A 20097-nucleotide genomic window follows, 5' to 3' on the forward strand; every position below is an offset into this window, starting at 1 on the left:
CACTAAATTAACAAAATTTAGTGCCCATATTAATCTTAAACTTTAGAGCATTCTGACAAGAGAGGAAAACCAAGTATCTCCTTACATTTCACAAGGGAAAAATGCTAAGCAAAAAATATATTTGACAGTACATAAGAGAAGGCCTCTGCCCTTCGTGTTAATTTAGTGACCACCAGGATAATAGCAAGCTCAGTTTCATCTTTTGTTAGCAATAAAGGGGGAAAACCCAGGAGGTCAATTAGGGATTATTACACAATGATCACGAATAAGGGGGTGTTATTGAAGAAAGCAACACAAATTGCCTCCCAGAGTTGTGGGGCTTATTAAAGGATTAAAACATGCCTCTCTGAAGAATCAAGCACATCACGTGGGATGGAAGTGACAGCTTAGGGCTGTGTGCTTCAGGAAAACAAATATATCTTTAACAACTCAAAACTCCAAAGCCTCAAAAGGGGGAACAAAACAGACCAAAAAAGTTTCCTCATTCAAAAAAGTGGCTTTCATCCATGTTCAAATGGTTTTCCTTGCCAAACTTGCCTGCCTTTTTAAGAGCCTAATATAAAGAAAAACAACCAATCATAATTGCCACTAATTTCATTCTCAAACTCAAATTTCAGTCAAATACTTTTAGCAGATTGCTTCTAGCTCTGGGAAAATACCATAGTTTCTGGAAGCTTAGGATCTCATACCATCATTACTTCCAGAAGATACGCGTAAATCAAAAAGCCCGAACTGTTTCCTTTCACAAGTCTCAAAGTCACAGTGAGAATTAAGGGGATACTCACCAGATGCTGTGGCCCTTTTCTGCTTCTCTTCTGGTGTCAGCCCTAACCCTGACATTCTTTCATCATATCTTTTTTTGTCATCTTTTATCGTCTTGTAGGCCTGCAGATCCGAACATGGAGAAAGTCTATTTTACCATAGAGCTAGCCTGTATCAGAAGAAATATTATTTTTCAATTAAATGAGAAGCTTTTGTCTACATGAAAACTGGTCCTTCTAGGTTAAAACCACTAAGGTAAAGTTATTTTCTTAAGTAAAAAATGCTGGGTGTGCTTGGTGTAGAAAGAATACACATACACATAAGCAGATGGAACTGTCTCAGTCTCAGATTTTCTTAGGCTCTCTATAAAGAACTCTCATTATATATTTAATTCTGGAGGGGTACAGTTACAGAAAACTATTTTATATTGGAAGCATGAAGTGCTAAAAAGGGTTAAACTTTATATCAGGGGCAGAAAGGTGCTAGGACTATGCTGGACACCTGCTGTGAAATCAATTGACATGGTCCTGGGTAGCAAGGTAGGGCCTAAGTTTTCCTGGTGGGCATTCCAGGTTTGCTGGTATCCAGACAACACTTGGAAACAGGCCTATCTGGGTCTTGTTCTTAGAGTAACTCACCTTTCCTTCAACGGACTATACTTTTCCTAAACCAATGAGGCGGAAGGAGTCTCATTCAAGAAAATCCCACACACAGATATTTAAAGGTTCAAACACCTGTTGTATTTTAGATACATTATCTTTTTAAAAAATATTTATTTATTTATTTCAAAGTCAGAGTTACAGAGAGAGAAGGAGAGGCAGAGAGAGAAAGAGAGAGAGGTCTTCCATCCACTAGTTCACTCCCCAATTGGCCGCAATGGCTGGGGCTGCACCGATCTGAAGCCAGGAGCCAGGAGCTTCTCCCGGGTCTCCCACATGGGTGCAGGGGCCCAAGGGGTTGGGCCATCTTCTACTGCTCTCCCAGGCCATAACAGAGAGCTGGATTGAAAGTGAAGCAGCTAGGTCTCAAACCTGTGCCCATATGGGATGCTGGCACTGTAGGCAGAGGCTTTACCAAAAATGCCACAGTGCCGGCCCCAGATACATTATCTTTTCTACGCTTTCAAATTGATGAGGGGCACTTTATTATGATTAGTTTTTTTAAATAAAACACACAGCACCAAAGTTTGTTTGTCAGAGACTTATTTTAAAAGAGCAGTGATGTGAGACTGGCGTTGTGCAGTGGGTTAAGCCATATAAATGCTGATTAAGAGTTCTGGCTGCACTGCTTCTGATCCAGCTCCCTGATAATGTGCCTGGGAAGGCAGTAGAAGATGGAAGGAATTCTTTTTTTTTTTTTTTTTTTTGACAGGCAGAGTGGACAGTGAGAGAGAGAGACAGAGAAAGGTCTTCCTTTGCCGTTGGTTCACCCTCCAATGGCCGCCGCAGCCGGCGCGCTGCGGCCGGCACACCACGCTGATCCGATGGCAGGAGCCAGGAGCCAGGTGCTTTTCCTGGTCTCCCATGGGGTGCAGGGCCCAAGCACCTGGGCCATCCTCCACTGCACTCCCGGGCCACAGCAGAGGGCTGGCCTGGAAGAGGGGCAACCGGGACAGAATCCGGCACCCCGACCGGGACTAGAACCCCGTGTGCCGGCGCCGCAAGGTGGAGGATTAGCCTGGTGAGCCGCGGCGCCGGCCAAGATGGAAGGAATTCTGCACTCCTGGCTTCCGTATGGACCAGTCTCGCCTACTGCAGCCACTTGGGGCATGAACTAGCAGATGGAAGGTCTCTGCGTCCTTTTCTCTTTGTAACTCTGCCTTTCAAATACATAAATAAATCCTAAAAAAATAATAAAGGAACACTGATGTGCTAAAATTGGGGAATCTGGACCCTGGGGCTGAAGACATTCAACATCTCAGACAAATGGTATAGAAAGTAAAGGTCTGGGGCTGGTGCTGCGGTGTAGCGGGTAAAGCTGCTGCCTGCAGTGTCGGCATCCCTTATGGGTGCCGGATCAAGTCCCGGCTGCTCCACTTCAGATCCAGCTCTCTGCTAAGACCTGGAAAAGCAGCAGAAGATGGCCCAAGTCCTTGGGCCCCTGCACCCGAGTGGGAGACCCAGAAGAAGCTCCTAGCTCCTGGCTTCAGATCGGCGCAGCTCTGGCCGATGCGGCCATCTGTGAAGTGAGCTAACAGATGGAGGACCTCTCTCTCTGCTTCTCCTCTCTCTGTGTAACTCTGACTTTCCAGTAAATAAATAAATAAATAAAAGAAAGTAAAGTTCTGTACTTTAAAAGACAACAGTGAGTCCTTGAATTTGCCATTAAATTTACTAACAAATTGAATTCAATTAGTATTAATTTCAGGAAGGAGTTTCTTTTATCTTGACATCAGGTATTGTACCCACACAAGTTTAATATTTACCCATACCTGAAACATCACTTCTTTTAAGAAAGGGACTTTAACCTAAGAAAACGGCTTAATCTGATCAAGTGAATGAACAGAGGAATAAACTGGGACCACGCTCATGCTGAGAGATCCAAACATAGCTCAAGCCCAGCTCACACCTCGTAATGGATTCACATGTGAAGGGAGGCATAAAGCAAGAAATAGCTTGTGGTTTGGTGGGGGAAAGGGCAAGATTGAGGCTTGTTGCAGATGTGTGTGTATATATATACACACGCACACACATCAGCTTTCAAGCTAAATGTTCTGATATAAAAATAAGTTTATAGCCATACTAAATAAAACTTTACCTTTTCCCCAAAGGTTTCTGTGTCCTCAGTTTGCAGAGATTTCCAATCACTGACATAAACACTCCAGGTTATAAAAAACTGCAAACTTATGGAAAATAGTAGTGGGGACAGCCTTTCTAAAAACATGAGTATGGTGGTGTTTACTCAACTTAAAGGAATCTGAAAGGAAACAAGTGATTTTCTGAGTAAGGCAATGTGCTCCTGTTGGCTGAACAGTGACAAAGGGCTCAAATGCTAAGTCTCATGTAAAGATTTTAAAGGGCACTCTGGCTGCGCTTCCTGACAAACAACAGGACTGGGATTAGGGGATCTAAGGTCCAGAGAAAGTCACCAGCAAGCAAAGGAAAAGCTTCACAACACCACCAACCAGGGGCTCATATTTACAATTGAAGCAGCAGAGGTGTTACAGAAATCAATTTCTCAAACTGGTTGCAACCCACTAATGGGCTGTGAAATTGTTCACTAGGCTAATCCCAGCACTAGAAAAACACATAGAAAATATTAATAATGGTATATATATCACACCTAGTAAAAGTGACAACTTCTTGAAATCATGTTTCAGTTGTATGTATTTGTAGTTATTATGAGTTGCCAAGACAAATACATTTCTTATTATGGATCATAATAAATATTTTAAAAGGCCATTGGTTTATTACCTTTTTTTGGGGGGGGTGGATGGAGCAGGAGGAAGGTAAAGAGTTCCCAATCCACAAACTGCTGAAGTAGTATTCTTACTTGAATGTGAGAAAAAAGTTATAAGGGGATGCTATTATGGACTCAATAATACATGGTGTCTCAATAATAATGCTGTCTCCTCCCAGCCATACGCTGAAGCCCTAGCCCCCAGTATGATGCTATCTGGAGATGGGGTTTTGCAGGGAGTGACAAGGGTTAAATGAAGTCAGAAGGGTGGGGCTCTACTCTGATAGGGGTGCTGCCCTTGTAAGAGGAAGAGACACCAGCGCCAGCTAGCTCTGCACACGTGCACCCTCTCTGTCACTCCCCTACCACGTGAGTGAGGCCACAGCAAAAAGGTGGCCCTCTGTCAGCCAAGAAGTGAGCCCTCACCAGAAGCTGAACCCTATCTGACCCTGATCTTGGACTTTCCAGCCTTTGCAAGCATGAGAAAAATAAACCTCTGTTGTTGAAGCCATGCAGTCTGTGGGATTTTGTTCGAGCAGCCAAAGAAACTAATACAAACACTAAACAACTTACAGACATTTCTCACCAAGTCTGAACACCGATTTTCAATGAAAGGTTCAGCTAAGACTAATTTCAGAGGAAAAATTCTAAGCCACCTCAGATCAAGAACGATTTCAACAATTTAAAATCTAAAACAGAAGTGTACAAAAATAGTTTGACAACAGTTACAGGTAGACAAAAGCTTATCATTTAACCTAGAACCAGTATAATACAGCAGCTTTATTATTACCAGTGTTGGATAAACACAGAGAGCAATGAGGCATTTAACTGAATGACTTGAGAGGAACTTTGGCAAGAGAAAGCAACAGTGATTGGCCCTGTATTATGGCCTGGCCTCAAGAAAATTTACACTGTCAGCTCTGTGGAGGCCATCCAACTCTGGTACAGTGGCACAAACCAGAGGTTTAATTGGTTTAAGTTGTTACAAACATATAGAACACAAACACTTAAGAGTTGATTTTTGAATGAATGGGGTGGAACTGATGGGAAAAGCTGAGAGAGATATGAAATGGAAAAGTTAAGGCTCAGACAGCAGTATCTGAATTATGAACGAGAGGCATTTAAGAAAGCAATCCCCATGAATGTGTTAGTTTATCATACCACTTCAGCCACTAGTAGTTGGTCAAATTAGATATTACAAAAGGGACACTGCCAAAGAAATTTGCTTTGAAGTAGAGGCTGTGGGTGGGAGGGGGCGAAAGCTTCACTGTCTGGCTTTTTGGACCTCCTCAGAAGCATTCAATAAAATGCCTTTTCACAGTAAAAGTATGGTTCATGGATTGTTTCCCCCAAAACATAAATATAAAAGCATTTCAAAATGGATGGCATTCAAGTTATTATTTACACTTTAAGACTGTCTTGTTAGATATGCAGCACTAAAGCACAATATAATTTAGCTCATAAAAATAGTTATAAAATTGGTAAAAGCTTCAAAGAAAGGGTTGATGATGAGGATCTATAATCAATAGCTTTAGATATAGCTGGTAGAATTTCACCAGCTTACACAATGAGATGTGATGACTCTCTGGAGGCTGACAATGTCCCTTTAATAAACACCTAGAGAAAGCACATGCTGTGAAATATTTTACTGTATTCTAATGGATCAAGTTTTCATTAGTGCCATGGTCTCACCCACCATACCCCAAAATACATTATAATGTAAGCATCTTACATAATAAGCTCCTGCCCCAGTGACTGTTGCTCCTACAATTAAGAAGTACACTAGGCTGCTGCCATCTTTCCCAGAAGAACCTGTGGACGCTAGTGATCTAGAAGGGGATCCTAGGTGATGACACTGCACAACTGTAGGTAAAGATAAGGCCAAGAGAGAAGCAAAAGGAGATTGAAAAAAGCACTAAGTATTAATGAAAAAAACATTCAATACAAAGGCAGGGAAGCAGGGTTGGTTACCCTGTGCTAAAAAAGGAAAAAGAAAACCAAATGCTGCTCCAGGATTGGAGGAGAATGCATATTTTATCCAAGTATGTCACATGCCAGATCTCACCGACTTTTTACTCTGTTTTGATTCACAATTGACAAGAGCTGGTTACTTTTCTTGTGCATTTGGGAGACAGGTCAGGGTATGAAGATACAGGTTGCTTTAAATAATTTTCATGCCCCCCCCCTAAACCTAGCGACTATGGAACAAAGGTAATTTCACTATCTTGCCAAAGCAGAAATGACTAAAACTGTAATAGCTTCGAACCATTTGCTCTTAGTAAGTAAACCAAACAGCTTTCTTCAATCAAGGATGTTACTAGGTGTTATCTAAGTTGGTTCATACAACCTTAAAGGATCCAACTTTAGATTGATCTGCTTAGTCACGGTAAACCCTGCCAAGTTAAAAAAAAACACCCACAGAATAATTCCTCTGTGACCTGCTAAGCTGATCAGAATTCCTTTAAGGAGATATAATTATGCTAATACTATGTAGCAATTAAATACCATATTTCTTACCTCACACAAACTCCATTCTAAAACTGGAGACACTAGGCCTGCTTCTATAATTTAGTCTCTGGGGAAGATTTAGGGCTAGTTTTCCTTTTAGGAATGCTTAATATTGTTGACTGAAGACTGTTAGCTTTTTTCTAAATGCTAATTTTAAGTTGCGGAACAATAAAATATTTGGCAAGTGGGTCAAAAATCAAATATTGTGCTAAGGAGCTGCAATGAATTTTGACTTTATTCACAGGTTAGTGTGCTGTGTCCAAAAGAACAGGTACAATGTGGTGGGTTAGTCAAATCTCAGAAAAGACAAGTGACAAGAGCAGAGATCAATCAGCAAGATTACATTTCAGTCATTCCCAAATTGGCCCCCATAGGTTATGAGACAGTCAGCACTTCAGAGAAGGCTTTTGGAATTTTTTTCCAAAAGGAGAAAGGGGAATTAGTTGCAAAAGTTTTAAAGCAGAGCAGTACTGGGTCTGTGAGTGGGAGCTGTCCGGCAGCTTCTTGACACAGGCTGCTTTTCTACTTACATATGCACCAGCTCCTATTGTTGATAAGCCCACAATAAGGACTAACACAGAATTATCGATTTTGCCCCCTGAGGCACCAGAGCTAGCCATTTGTCTTGTCATCTGGAGTTCTAGGGGAACATGCCATCGCTGGAACAAGTTGCCTAAGGAACACAATTCATTAAGACACACACACATACAAAAATAAAAGAGTTAATACATGTTCATGATTAAACATCAATGCATTATACAAGTAAAGACTTACTGCCTACCGGGCTGCAAGGTGTTCACTGTTAAATGACCAAGAAAAATAACAATCAAAACTGTACACATAAATACTATAGATATCTGAACACACACTCTTCAGTTGTTGGGGTTTTTAAGAGTACAATACTGCTCAGTGAAGAAATTTACAGCTTTCAGAAAAGATCATGGAAAATACGAGCGGTTCATCAAATACCTCTCTCACATGAATGAAGTCAACACAAAGATGATTAAATAGGTAGTTATAGTCATCCTTGGGATCTACAGGGGATCTGCTCCAGAACCGCCCCCCCCCACATATAACAAAATCCACAGATGCTCAAAAAAGTTTAAAAATGGTGTAGTAATTGCACATCACCAATACAATTCTCCTGTACACTTTACCTCATGTCTAGATTACACAGAATACCTAACCCAATGTAAATGATACATAAATAGCTATTGTAGTTTAGGGAATAAGGACAAGAAAAAAAAGTACAGCTTTAACTTTTTTTCTGATATTTTTGATCCCAGTTGGTTGAATCCCACAGATAGGGAGGGTAGACTATACAGAGTTAACCACAGGCTGCCTGGGACACTGTAACTACTAATCATTTAAGGAGTAATCTAAATGGCTCAAACCTTGCACCAAATAAAACCCTGCAATACAATCTAACAAGGACACAGTTTAATCTTGCCCGATAAGTAATGTGTCTGAGCAGACAGAAATGTTAATGTTCAGAAGAAATTTTTTAAAAAATGAATTTATCTCCCCTAAAGAAATGAAGAATATCATTTTTTAGACTGACAGAATGTAAAGTGTTTATCAACAATGAGGCCCATATACCTCCAAAATAATACAAAGGTTATCTGTAGTGAGCTGATGATAACAACACTCACACATGGAAATGCTGCTATTTTGGATAACGGAAGGTCTCAGTACCTTCTCTGCTTGTGATTATTCTTCATGCTTGTTGACTACAGACCTAGAGCAGCTCTGTTTTTTTCTGTAAGGGACCAGATAGTAAACATTTTCAGCCTGTGGGCCATTTAGTGTCTCCTGCAGCTACTCAGCTCTGCTGGTGTTGCATGAAAGCAGCCACACACAACACACAAATAGACATAGCTGTGTTCCAAAAAAAAATTTTATGGGCATTGAAAGCTTAATTTTATATAATTTCCATGTGTCACCAAATAGCATATTTTAATTTTTTCCAGCTATTCTCCACTTCCAATCCAGCTCTCTGCTATGGCCTGAGGAAGCAGCAGAAGATGGCCCAGGTGCTTGGGTCCCTGTACCCATGAGGAAGACGTGGAAGAAGCTCCTGGCTCCTGGCTTTGGCCTGGCACAGTCCTGGCCATTGTAGTCATTTGGGGAATGAACCAGCCGATGGAAGATCTCTCTCCCTCCCTCTCTCTGTAATTCTGCCTTTCAAAGAAATAGAAATAAATCTTAAAAAAAAAAAAACCAAAACACCAGTGGTTCTTGCACCTGAGAGCATGTCAGAATCCCCTAGAGGAGTATTAAACATATAGCTGGTTGGGTCCTACCCCCAGAACTTCTGATTCAGTGGATCTGGGAGGGGGCACAGTAAAAAGCTTTTCTAACAAGTTCCCAGGTGATGACGATGGGAACCTCGCTCTACAAGCTGATATATATGTTCCTGTCCTGACTAAGCTTTAAGAGACAAACAGAATGGGCCCTGGGAATAGCATCCTATACTTGTAGAGATCAGAGATGGGGAGCTTTCCCCCTTGCTTTCACATTGTCGAGACACAAAGGGTGTAAAAACAAGCCCAATAGATCTGCAGCCTCTCATCTGAAACCCTTGGGACCCTGTGGACTTTGAACCTTCTAAGTATACGGACACAGTGACCCCTAGCACAGCAGTGACCCTGTGCCAGCCGTACACATTCATATTTGCAAGAGCAGTCACACACACTAAGCAAGATTTAAAAATGACTGTCAAGTAGCCTCTCTGTAGTTCAGGTCAGGTTTTACCGGCAAATGAGTTACTAAAACCTGATAGTCACATTTAGAACTGAATTGGAAGACTCTGGACTTGTACTCTTGGAATAGGAAATGCTTTTTTCTTTATCGTCATTTCTTACTTGCTTTAGAATCTTTTATTACCACATGGAACAACACGGTTTGTATTTGGAAATAACAACAAATGATGAGGGAAAAAATGTGAAAGGGGGAGAAGCTTATTTCAATTTGACAAGCTTTTGATTTTCAGAAGGCCATAAAAATGTGTAAGCATCAGAAGTAGAAACTGGTAACTCTCAGAGCTTAGAAAATGAAACTGGTTAGAAAAAGTTCCACGTGGTTTAGTTTAGTTCAGCGAACTCAGTTTGTCCTCTACCATTACCTCCCAGGTTCATTTACTGAGAATAAACATTTTTTAAAAAATTCTTTTTTATCCTGCTAGATCTTAATTACAGACATCTTCTCAATACTGATATGTTTATTCTGTTTTTGTTTGCTTTTTATAAACTGATAAAACTAAGTGTGGATTTGGGATAGTTCAGTAGCTTTTGCCTCACTTTTTTTTTTTTAAAGAAAGCGAGAAAGAAAAGAAAAAGCAAAAAGCCTTCAAAAAAATAAATTGGTTAACATTTAAATTACCACTTGAAAAGAAATGTAATACAACACTATTGTGAAAAAGACAATTTTTACATCCCTATAAAGTGACCCTAATTTTGTAAATGGCACTAAGATAAGCATTATGGTGGTGTTCATATTCTCCTTCCAATTTTACCCAAGAAATCATTCTCATATCTTTTTCCTCATAGCTTCAGGATTTTAGGAATGTTTATACTGTGACTAAAACATGCCTTTTCACTTGTACTAATGTGGGAAAAGGCAGCTTACTCCCCGACTTCTGATTACTGTACCAGTTTACTTGTTTTAGATTTTCCATAGTTAGCCCAATCCGCACATACAGAGGTTGAGATTTCTTCTTCACATATGGGATTTAATTCTCAATAAGTCAATTTACTCTGTGTAGTAGTGCCTGATCCACAGTAGGCATTCTTTGCAAAGTTTCTGCCAAATCCTATTTGTTTCAGGTTGCTTAATAATAAATTAGTAACATTAAACACTAAAAGATTAACATTGGAATAGCACCTAAACCAGCAAGCTCATTTTTGCAGGTTTCATATCTCCTGTTTTTCCACACTCCCAGGTCTTTTCCAGAAATATATCCACACAACTGAGCCACTTAGGAATCCCAAATGGTTAAGAGGCCTGTATGCTTTTGAGACTTGCTCACTTAGTAGCAAACCAATTTTTCCAACATGGATAAAACATAGGACAAGACAAGCCTAGTCTGTCCATTGCAGCCAGATGCCTCTTTAAAAGGAGTCCCACAATTATTTAACTTTATTTGCCTTTTTTTTTCAGTGTCATTTTTTGCTGGAGTTTTGGAAGAATCAGAGTCTAATAATTAGAGTACAGTGTGAACCACTCTGATGAAAGGTGCAAAAGGAAAAATGATTTAGATGACAGAAAAAGAAGTGGAACTCTATACTGCAAAGTCCTTCACAGTGCTAGAGTTTACTTACCAAGAACTTCCTACATGTCAGACTGTGCAAGGTGTTGGAGAACACAAAAATAAATAGGATATAACCCTGGTCCTTAGGTAGTGTTATAGTCAAGGAGGAGAGAATCTGTATCAGACTTACTTTCTCATAGTATGAAAATAGGTGGGGCCGGCGCCATGGCTCACTTGGTTAATCCTCCACCTGCGGCGCCGGTATCCCATATGGGCACCGGGTTCTAGTCCCGATTGCTCCTCTTGCAGTCCAGCTCTGCTGTGGGCCGGGAGGGCAGTGGAGGATGGCCCAAGTGTTTGGGCCCCTGCACCCGCATGGGAGACTAGGAAGAAGCACCTGGCTCCTGGCTTCGGATCGGTGCAGCGCCAGCCACAGCGGCCATTTAGGGAGCGAACCAACAGAAGGAAGACATTTCTCTCTGTCTCTCTCACTGTCTATAACTTTACCTGTCAAATAAATAAAAAAAAAAAAGAAAATAGGTGTATGGGGCCAGTGCTGTGGCATAGTGGGCTAACCCTCTGCTTGTGGCACCAGCATCACATATGGGCACTAGTTCGAGTCCCAGCTGCTCTAATTCTGATCCAGCTCTCTGCTGGTGGCCTGGGAAAGCAGTGGAAGATGGCTCAAGTGCTTGGGTCCCTGCACCCATGTGAGAGACCCGAAGAAGCTCCTGGCTTAGGATCGACTCAGCTCCAGCCATTGTGGCCATTTGGGGAGTGAACCAGCAGATGGAAGACCTCTCTCTCAAATAAATAAATAAACCTTAAAAAAAGAAAATAAGTATAATACCAATTCACAAGAGACTCAACGTTGCTTAGTTTGGTTTTTAAATCCTTTGGCCAGTGGAACAGATAGGGTAAGAGTAGGCATCCAAAACGGCATTTCTCAAATCTGCCTGATCATATGAATTACATCAAGAGGCGTGTTAAATCTAGATCCCTTCCTGGAGATCCCGAAATAGTTTGGGGTCAATAATCCACTTGATACATATGACCAGTAAACTTCTGGAAACATGATCTAGAAGAATATTAAGATGTGTAGCCAATGTGTCAAAAAGTTAGAAAATTTCTAAAAAAATCTAACTTATTTACTGGCCACATAAAAGGGCTGACTTGCCAAAGTTTTTCTTCTGGGATGCCTTGTACAAGTAGAAAGAGTAGGAGGAAGACTTTTTCTAGGCTTCCGGAAAAAAAAAAAAAAAAGGTGTCTCATTTGGCAGTGTCTTCAAAGCCAGGATCTTTGCCCAAAAGGAGTCCAGTTTCCTTTTTAAAAAAAAAAGTGAGAAGAATTTCAAACAGAGAAAAATGTTCAAACATTTGAATCTCAGTTCAGGGAGTCAGTAATCAGTCTGACCACGTGAGCAGCATGATGTTTGGTGACCAAATAAAATATTAGAGAGCAGAAAACAGCTATTACCTAACCTATCTGCTCCTTAGTACTGAATGCACACGCAGAGGGGTGGCTATTAGTCAACTTCAATAATCTCTGTAAGGAGGCAGAGGATTCAAACAAACAAAATACTTATTATAGTTTTAAGGCAAAAGGCAGCACATGATAGAAATGAACCTGACAATGCTGATACATATGGATGAGATTGGTTCAAGGTAGGTTTAAAGTGTGCTGACATCCTGGCAAACAATTGGGGGTGGAGGCGGGGAGAGGAGAGGGAGATGATGCATGCACACCGCCTCTTCCCTACTTTTGCAAAAACATATGGTAAATGCGATGTGAAAAAGAAATCAGATTAAAAGCAATTAGTAATCAAGTCACAAAACAGAGTTGATTTCTGAAACGAGAATATCATCATTTCTTATGGAAACTAAAGGCAAGTGATGGGATACTCTGGTACATGGCCAAAAAACACAGTTAAGTGTGTAGAGAGTGATAGATAGCTATGTCAGGGAGTTAGAATATTTTTTACTGTACCTTCAAACAAAGCCATGCAATGGAATAAAAAAAAAAGTTTGAACCCATATTTTTCTGTAGTTCGAATGTTTACCAACCACCTTCAAATGTCTAATCAATCAATTTAACTTTGCAAACGTATATTTCATTTAATGAGAACTTTTGGTGGGACTTCAAAATGCTGCTAGAAGGTGTCTTAACCAAAATGAGTACACAACGTTCGAAAGGCCAGTGTGAATGAAAATCCTCAGGTCATCTCAATTTCTCTGTAAAGTTCTGTGCAGCGTGCATAAAGCACCATCGTTTCAATGCAGCAACCCACAGAGATGACATCTATTGATGGGACATCCGTTTAGGAGTTCTAAAAGCAGTACTTCCAAGGACATCACTCATACACACCTACCAGGAAACATTTTCTTGACCCACAGCAATAGGAAAAACTGTTCAAACATACATTTGCAATCACTTGACGAATCCAAGGGAAATGTTTTTCCACTGTTCATTTTTAAAGCACTCATAAGGTGGGTGCTTTCACATATTAAAACCCTCAAGGATAATTTTGATGTTGCAAACGCAAATTCCCTAAGGTGGACATTCAAAAATTGCATCTTGTATATGTGGATTACTTATTATCCCTGTCAAATTGTGCTTATTGGGGCCAGTGCTGTGGCACAGTAGGTTAAGCCGCTGCATCCCATGGAAGCACCAGGTCAAGTCCTGGCTGCTCCACCTCCAGTCCACTTCCCTGCTAATGCACCCAGGAAAGCAGTGGAAGATGGTCCAAGTAGTTGAACCCCTGACACCCATGTGGGAGATCCAGATGTAGCTCCAGGCTCCTGGCTTCTGCCTGGCCCAGCCCTGACCATCGTAGCCATTTGGGGAAGAGAACCAGCAGATGGAAGCTGTCTCTTTGCCTCTCCCTCTAATTCTGCCTTTCAAATAAATAAATAAATAAATCTTTTTTCTTTTTATAAAGTAGGCTCAAGCCATACTCAGACAAATTCATGGCTATCTGAGGTACAATGAGAATTACTGGGGAGGGAACAAAATTCATCCTTCACTTTTTGAAGCCAAACTAGGTAGCAACGTGGGGTTATAGCAAGGGAATAAGAGCCTAGAGTCTGGCAAACTATCCTTAGCCCTACCTATTAATTAACTATGTGACCTTGAGCAAGTAATTTCACCTGTCTCAGTTTATTACCCATAAAATGAGTGGGTTGAACTTTACCACAAAACCCCTTGCAGCTCTAAAATTTGATCAAGCAACCTCCTGGAGGGCAAATATAATGCACGCTGCAAGCTGTTTAGAGCTTTAAAGAGCACCAAGAATGACACTGGCCAGGACTCTCAAATTAATTCTGCACCCATTCTCTTGGAGGCTGGTGCACAACCGCCTGACATCTTATTTGTACTACACCATTTGCTTCATGGAGCACTCAAATCTCTGGATCTCATCTGGGGTTTGAAAGGTTATGGAAGAAACTTAGGCATAGGGCTTAAATATTCTGTTTAAAGGCTCCCACAAGGCAAATGGCAAAGTCTACTTGACCTCATTGCCCTAAAGATGCGGGATGCAGGTGGCAGGGAGGCAGTGACAATACGAGAGGGCCACTTGTTCTGTTACCACTACATAGCAAACCCCCACAGGAAAAGGCCTCAAGCCAACTACTGGGTTCAAATCTCTTGAAGGTCAGGTCGGCAGGATTGTGCCAACTCCTCTGCTTGCAAAACTCAGGTTTGGATTCTGCCAATTAAGAATTCACGAGAAAGTGACAATTTTAAGGTTTTTTTTTGGGGGGGGGGGGCGCTGCGAGGCAAAGGGAGCCTATGGCGCCCAAGCCCTTGGACGTCAAGGTGGGGGTTGCCCGGGATGTGTCAGTCACCTGGGAGCCGGTTCCTTTGCCTCGGGCTTCGGACGCACACTGTCCGCACCAAGGGCACCAACTTCTGCTTCAAAGCACCCGCCGCAAGGCCTCCACACCGGAACATTTCGGCAACGGCTACTCTGGACCTCCTCCTTCCCTTTCTTCTTACGCACCGACAGCCGGGTCAAACACCACGGGCCCCGGCCCGCTCCCCCGCCTTTCACACGCACACTACGCAAGCTCCTCCTCCCAGCCCCGGGTGGGCATTGGACAGTGAGGCCGGCCTGCTAGACACAGGGGAGGGGGGGACGGCGAGCAGATGCCTATTGCGCAGGCGTAGCACTCGGCGCCACCTTGTGATTGGTCCACAAATGGAAAAGATTTGCGCATGCGCCTAGCTGCCCGCGTGCTTCCAGAGACCGCCCCCCTCCCCCCAGCCAGCTCCAGATAGCAAGTTTTCGCCTGTCGGTGGCGGTGGGCTGGGCTGAGCGGTTTTGGAATGCTGTCCGAAGAGGTATTCGTGGATCCGCTTTGTCTGGTGGTTGTGTCTGCCGCTGTGTCGGTAAAGGGAACTGATCATAGCACCTCACAAAGCGTGGCCCCAGCACCGCACGCTGTCCTTTTTTAGGCCACAAGACACTTAAGCCTTCCGGATTCTCTTCCTGTGGTCCACTTCCAGTCTTTCCCTGGGTCCGAGCCGGGCCACCTGACTTCGCAAATCCGGAGTGTACTTCCGTCTTTTACAAGTTGCCCACCCTGCCCGTTTCCGGGGCAAGTAACCACTCGGCGCGCTCTTTCGCCGTTTCACTTTTATATTATGCAATTCTGTGCCCTAGATGCTGTACAAGGTACTGCGGTAGTCTCCTGCTGTTATAGATTAGGTGCTGAAGAGCAGGATGCTAGCAAACATGGTTGGTGCTACACAGAGTGTCTAGGAGAAATCTGAATGTAGGGCTTTCAGAGTGGTGGGGGGAATTGGGTGAGGCGCTGCCAAATATAAGATAGATTGGAAAGAATTGTTTTTGGCTGTGTGCGGAATGTAACACATGGCTTTTTCAGATTGGGGTTGCATATTCGTTTAACAAGTATGTATTCAGCATTTGCTGCTTGCATTGTACTATAAAAGAGACTGGCAGAGAGGAAAAAGACAGGATCTGGTCGCTGTCTTGTTGGGGAGATGACATATACTGGTCATTTAAATATAAAATAATATATGAGGGCCAGATCGAGAGAGAAGAGTGTGGAATCACTAAGGAAGGATATCACACAAGAAGTGTTATTTGCGCTGTGTCTTGAAGATGAGTACTGAATTGCAAACCATGGAGGAGCAGGAATGTTACTGCACATGACCAATACTTTGGGATCAAAGGTAACCTTCAGAGTGGCTGAGCATGTGACCTTGGATTCAGAGCAGGTCACTTGACTGCGCCTCACTTTCCTGATCTGCCAGTCTCACAAGGTGTGAGGAAGTCTAGATGAACCAATGTTTGTAATGTGTCTTATAGGAAGCACCTTGCTGCTTGGTAAATTAAAAGGCCCGGAGGTATAAAAAAAAAAGCACATTTTTAGGGTCCGATGACAAGAGAGTACATACTATATACTAAGAAGTATGAATACAAGGACAGGTATGTTCGGTGGAGCCGTACTTAAACCGGCAAAAGATTTAGCCTAATCACATAGAGGATGAAGTCACACACACACACACACACACACACACACAAATTTTATGGAATGGGGATACAGAATGAAGTTACAGCACTGTTTTAGGAAGTCTAGCTCAGTCTTTATTGAGTGAAAATGATCCCGTGTTCCCTTACTTGTTAAGCAGATTAAAAAGTGTTTAGAAATACAGGGAATTAGAGACATTTTACCTAGAGCTGCTTTGAGGGATAAATACTGAAAATGTCAATTCTAGCATTAGGTAAACATATTTCTTTAATGTTTTAAGGTCTTAACAGACATTGATCTTTTTTAAAAAAATATTTTATATGTTTGCTTGAGAGGTAGTGTTATTTTAGACAGAGAGAGGTAGAGCCAGAGAGAAGGTCTTCTACCTGCTGGTTCATTCCCCAAATGGCTGCAACAGCCAGAGCTGGACCGATCTGCAACCAGGAGCTTCTTCCAGGTCTCCCACGTGGGTGCAGGGGCCCAAGCACTTGGGCCATCTTCTAATGCTTTCCCAGGCCATAGCAGAGAGCTGGATTGGAAGAGGAGCAGCTGGGACTCCAACCAGTGCCCATATGGGATGCTAGCACTCTGGGCAGTGGCTTTACCTGCTACGCATAGCACTGGCCCTCAGACATTGATCTTTCTAAAAAACATTAATAAACATGGATTGATTAAATACAAACTTAACATGTCTGTAAAAAAGGCTTGTAAGATGCTTGTCAAAATCGTGATGATCAGGTACCTATGAAAATAACTATACATTCAAAACACAATCACTGGTCACCATTGTGGGGGAGTGGGTGAAGCTGCTGCCTGCAACACCAGCGTCCCATATGGGTGCTGGTTCAGGTCTCAGCTGCTCTGCTTACGATCCAGCTCTCTGCTGATGCACCTGGGAAGGTGGCAGAGGATGGCCCAAGTGCTTGGGCCCCTATACCCATATGGGAGACCCAGTCAGGGTCCTGGCTCCTGGCTTCAGCTTGGCCTAACCTTGGCCAATGTGGCCATTTGGGGAGTGAACCGATGGATGGAAGATGTCTCTAACTGCCTTTCAAATAAATAAATAAATCTTTTTTAAAAAGCAGTCATTTAATGATGCACAATTAATAAAAAAGACTATATGGCATGTTTGATTTTTTTAAAAAAAATTATTTGAAAGAGTTAGAGAAAAGGAGAGATAGAGAATGATCTTCCATCTGCCTTAATCTGCTGCACCACAACACTGGCCCCACCTTTGTTTCGCAATGATGCAATGAGGTAGTTTTCTTGTCCTTTTAATTAAAAATATTTTATCCTTTTTTTGCAAAAGCATTATGCACTTATAGAAATCATTCCAAAAATTACAAGTGGCAGTCCCACAAAGTGTCTCTCCACAAAGATAACATACTTTTTACTAGAGCAAGTTGCCCCCTTTTTTTTTTTCTTAAAAAAGACATTTCTTTATTTGAAAAGCAGAGTGAGAGCACAGGTGTGTGTATGAGAGAGAGAGAGAGAGAGACAGAGAGAGACATCTTCCATTCACTGGCTCACTCCCCAAATGGTCACAGTGGCTGGGGCCAGGCCAAGCTAAAGCCAGGAGCCAGGAGCTTCATCTGGGTCTCCCACATGGGTGGCAGGAACCCAAGTACTTGGGTCATCTGCTGCTGTTTTCTCAGGCACATTAGCAGGGAGCTGGATCTGAAGTATGCAGCTGGATCTGGAACTGGCACTCATATGGGATGCTAGCATCGCAGGCATAGAGAGAGAAAGAGAGGAGAAAGGAGAGAAGAGAGAGAGAATCTTCCTTCTTCTAGTTCATTCCCCAAATGGCCACAATGGCCGGAGCTGGGCCGATGCGAAGCCAGGAGCTTCTTCTGGGTCTCCCACGTGAGTGCGAGGGCCCAAGGAATTGGAACATCTGCTGCTTTCCCAGGCCATAGAAAAGAGCTGGATTGAAAGAGGAGAAGCTTGGACTCAAACGGGCACCCATATGGGATGTCGGCACTGCAGGCAACAGTTTTACCCACTACACCACTGCAGTGGCCTCTCAAAGTATATACCTTACAAGGGTAGGCTCTGTGACAAGTTTTTGGCAGAAGCATACTTCTAAATAATCTGATTATGTAGCTATAAGATATATCTCAGGAAGTTATCGTTGCTGTGAGTTGATAAAACCTCTTTCCACTTTATGTATACGATGTACCTAGTTAGTATTTACCTCTTCTTCACTTTTACTGCTATTCTCCCTTAGATAAGAAATTGGGGGCTGGTGCTATGGCGTAGCAGGTAAAGCCGCTGTCTGCAGTGCCAGCATCCCATATGGGTGCCGGTTCTTCTCCTGATTATGCCACTTCCAATCCAGTTCCCTGCTAATGTGCCTGGGAAAGCATCAGAAGATGGCCCAAGTCCTTGGGACCCTGCCCCAATATGGGAGACCAAAATTAAGCTCCTAGCTCCTGGCTTCGGCATGGCCCAGCCCCTACTGTTGCAGCCATTTTTGAAGTGAACCAGGGGATGGAGGATTGATCTCTTCCCCCCACCCCTGGTTCCTCTGATTTTCAAATAAATAAATAAATTTAAAAATATAATTTGAAGTTGGTGCTAGTATTGTGGCACACTGGATTAAGCCACCACTTGAGATGCTGGCATCCCATATCAGAACATCACTTCCAATCTGGCCCCCTGCTAATGCACATGAGAAAGCAGCCAATGATGATCCGAATGCTTGGGTCCCTGATGCCCATGTAGGAGACCTGGATGGAGTTCTGAGCTCCTGGCTTGAGTCTGTCACAGCCCTGGCTGTGGTAAGCGTTTGAGGAATGAACCAGTAGATGGAATATTCTCTCTCTCTCTCTCTCTCTCTCTCTCTCTCTCTCTCAGTGTGTGTGTGTGTGTGTGTGTGTTTGTGTCTCACTCTGCCTTTCAAATAAATAATTAAAAGCTCTAAAAATTAAAAATAAGGGGCCGGCGCTGTGGCACAGTGGGTTAATCCTCTGCCTGTGGCACCGGCATCCCATATGGGCGCCAGTTCTAGTTCCGGGTACTCCTCTTCTGATCCAGCTGTCTGCTATGGCCTGGGATAGCAATAGAAGATAGCCCAAGTCCTTGGGCTCCTGCACCTATGTGGGAGACCTGGAGGAAGCTCCTGGCTCCTGGCTTCGGATCAGTGTAGCCCCAGCCATTGCGGCCTCTGGGGAGTGAACCGGCAGATGGAAGACCTGTCTCTACCTCTCTCTGTAACTCTTTCAAATAAATAAAATAAATCTTTAAAAAAAGTAAAAATAAAAGAATTTGAGGGCTGGCACTGTAACATAGCAGGTGAGGCTGCCGCCTGCCCATCCCATATGGGTGCCAGTTCGAGTCCCAGCTGCTCCACTTCCAATCCAGCTCTCTGCTATGTCCTGGGTAAGGAGTGGAGGATGGCCCAAGTGCTTGGCCCCCTGTACCTGCATGGGAGACCCAGAAGATCCTGGCTCCTGGCTTCCCATTGGTGCAGCTCTGGCCATTGCGGCCAATTGGGGAGTGGACCGGTGGATGGGGGACCTCTCTCTCTCTCTCCCTCTCTCCCTCCTCCCTTCCTTCTCTCCCTATGTAACTCTGACTTTCAAATAAATAAATCTTTTGAAAAAAAGAATTTGAAGCATTAGCCTCAACTACAGAGGAGAGGGTTGGACTTTGGCTCAGTGATGAGGTTAGGAAAC

At 42.9% G+C, this 20097-nt stretch overlaps 1 protein-coding gene across 6 annotated transcripts in view; it reads right to left on the minus strand.

Moving 5' to 3' along the window:
• Positions 1–15450, minus strand: part of AIFM1 (apoptosis inducing factor mitochondria associated 1) — a 36399-nt gene extending 20949 nt beyond the window's left edge. Inside the window, exons 1-3 of one of the 6 annotated variants that reach the window (XM_002720291.5) lie at positions 14768–15450; positions 7200–7342; positions 786–885 (exon numbers count right to left, since the gene is read on the minus strand). In XM_002720291.5, the coding sequence (XP_002720337.1) occupies positions 786–885; positions 7200–7342; positions 14768–14873 (349 nt within the window). In that variant the 5' untranslated portion in view covers positions 14874–15450. Of the gene's footprint in view, positions 1–785; positions 932–4175; positions 7343–14767 lie in introns of those variants that run through there. The other 5 variants (XM_002720290.5, XM_070066473.1, XM_070066471.1 and 2 more) reach the window with 5 other exon arrangements.
• Between the last annotated feature and the right edge of the window lie 4647 nt (positions 15451–20097).

Source organism: Oryctolagus cuniculus, chromosome X, assembly GCF_964237555.1.
Source record: "Oryctolagus cuniculus chromosome X, mOryCun1.1, whole genome shotgun sequence".
NCBI classification, from domain to species: Eukaryota; Metazoa; Chordata; class Mammalia; order Lagomorpha; family Leporidae; genus Oryctolagus; species Oryctolagus cuniculus.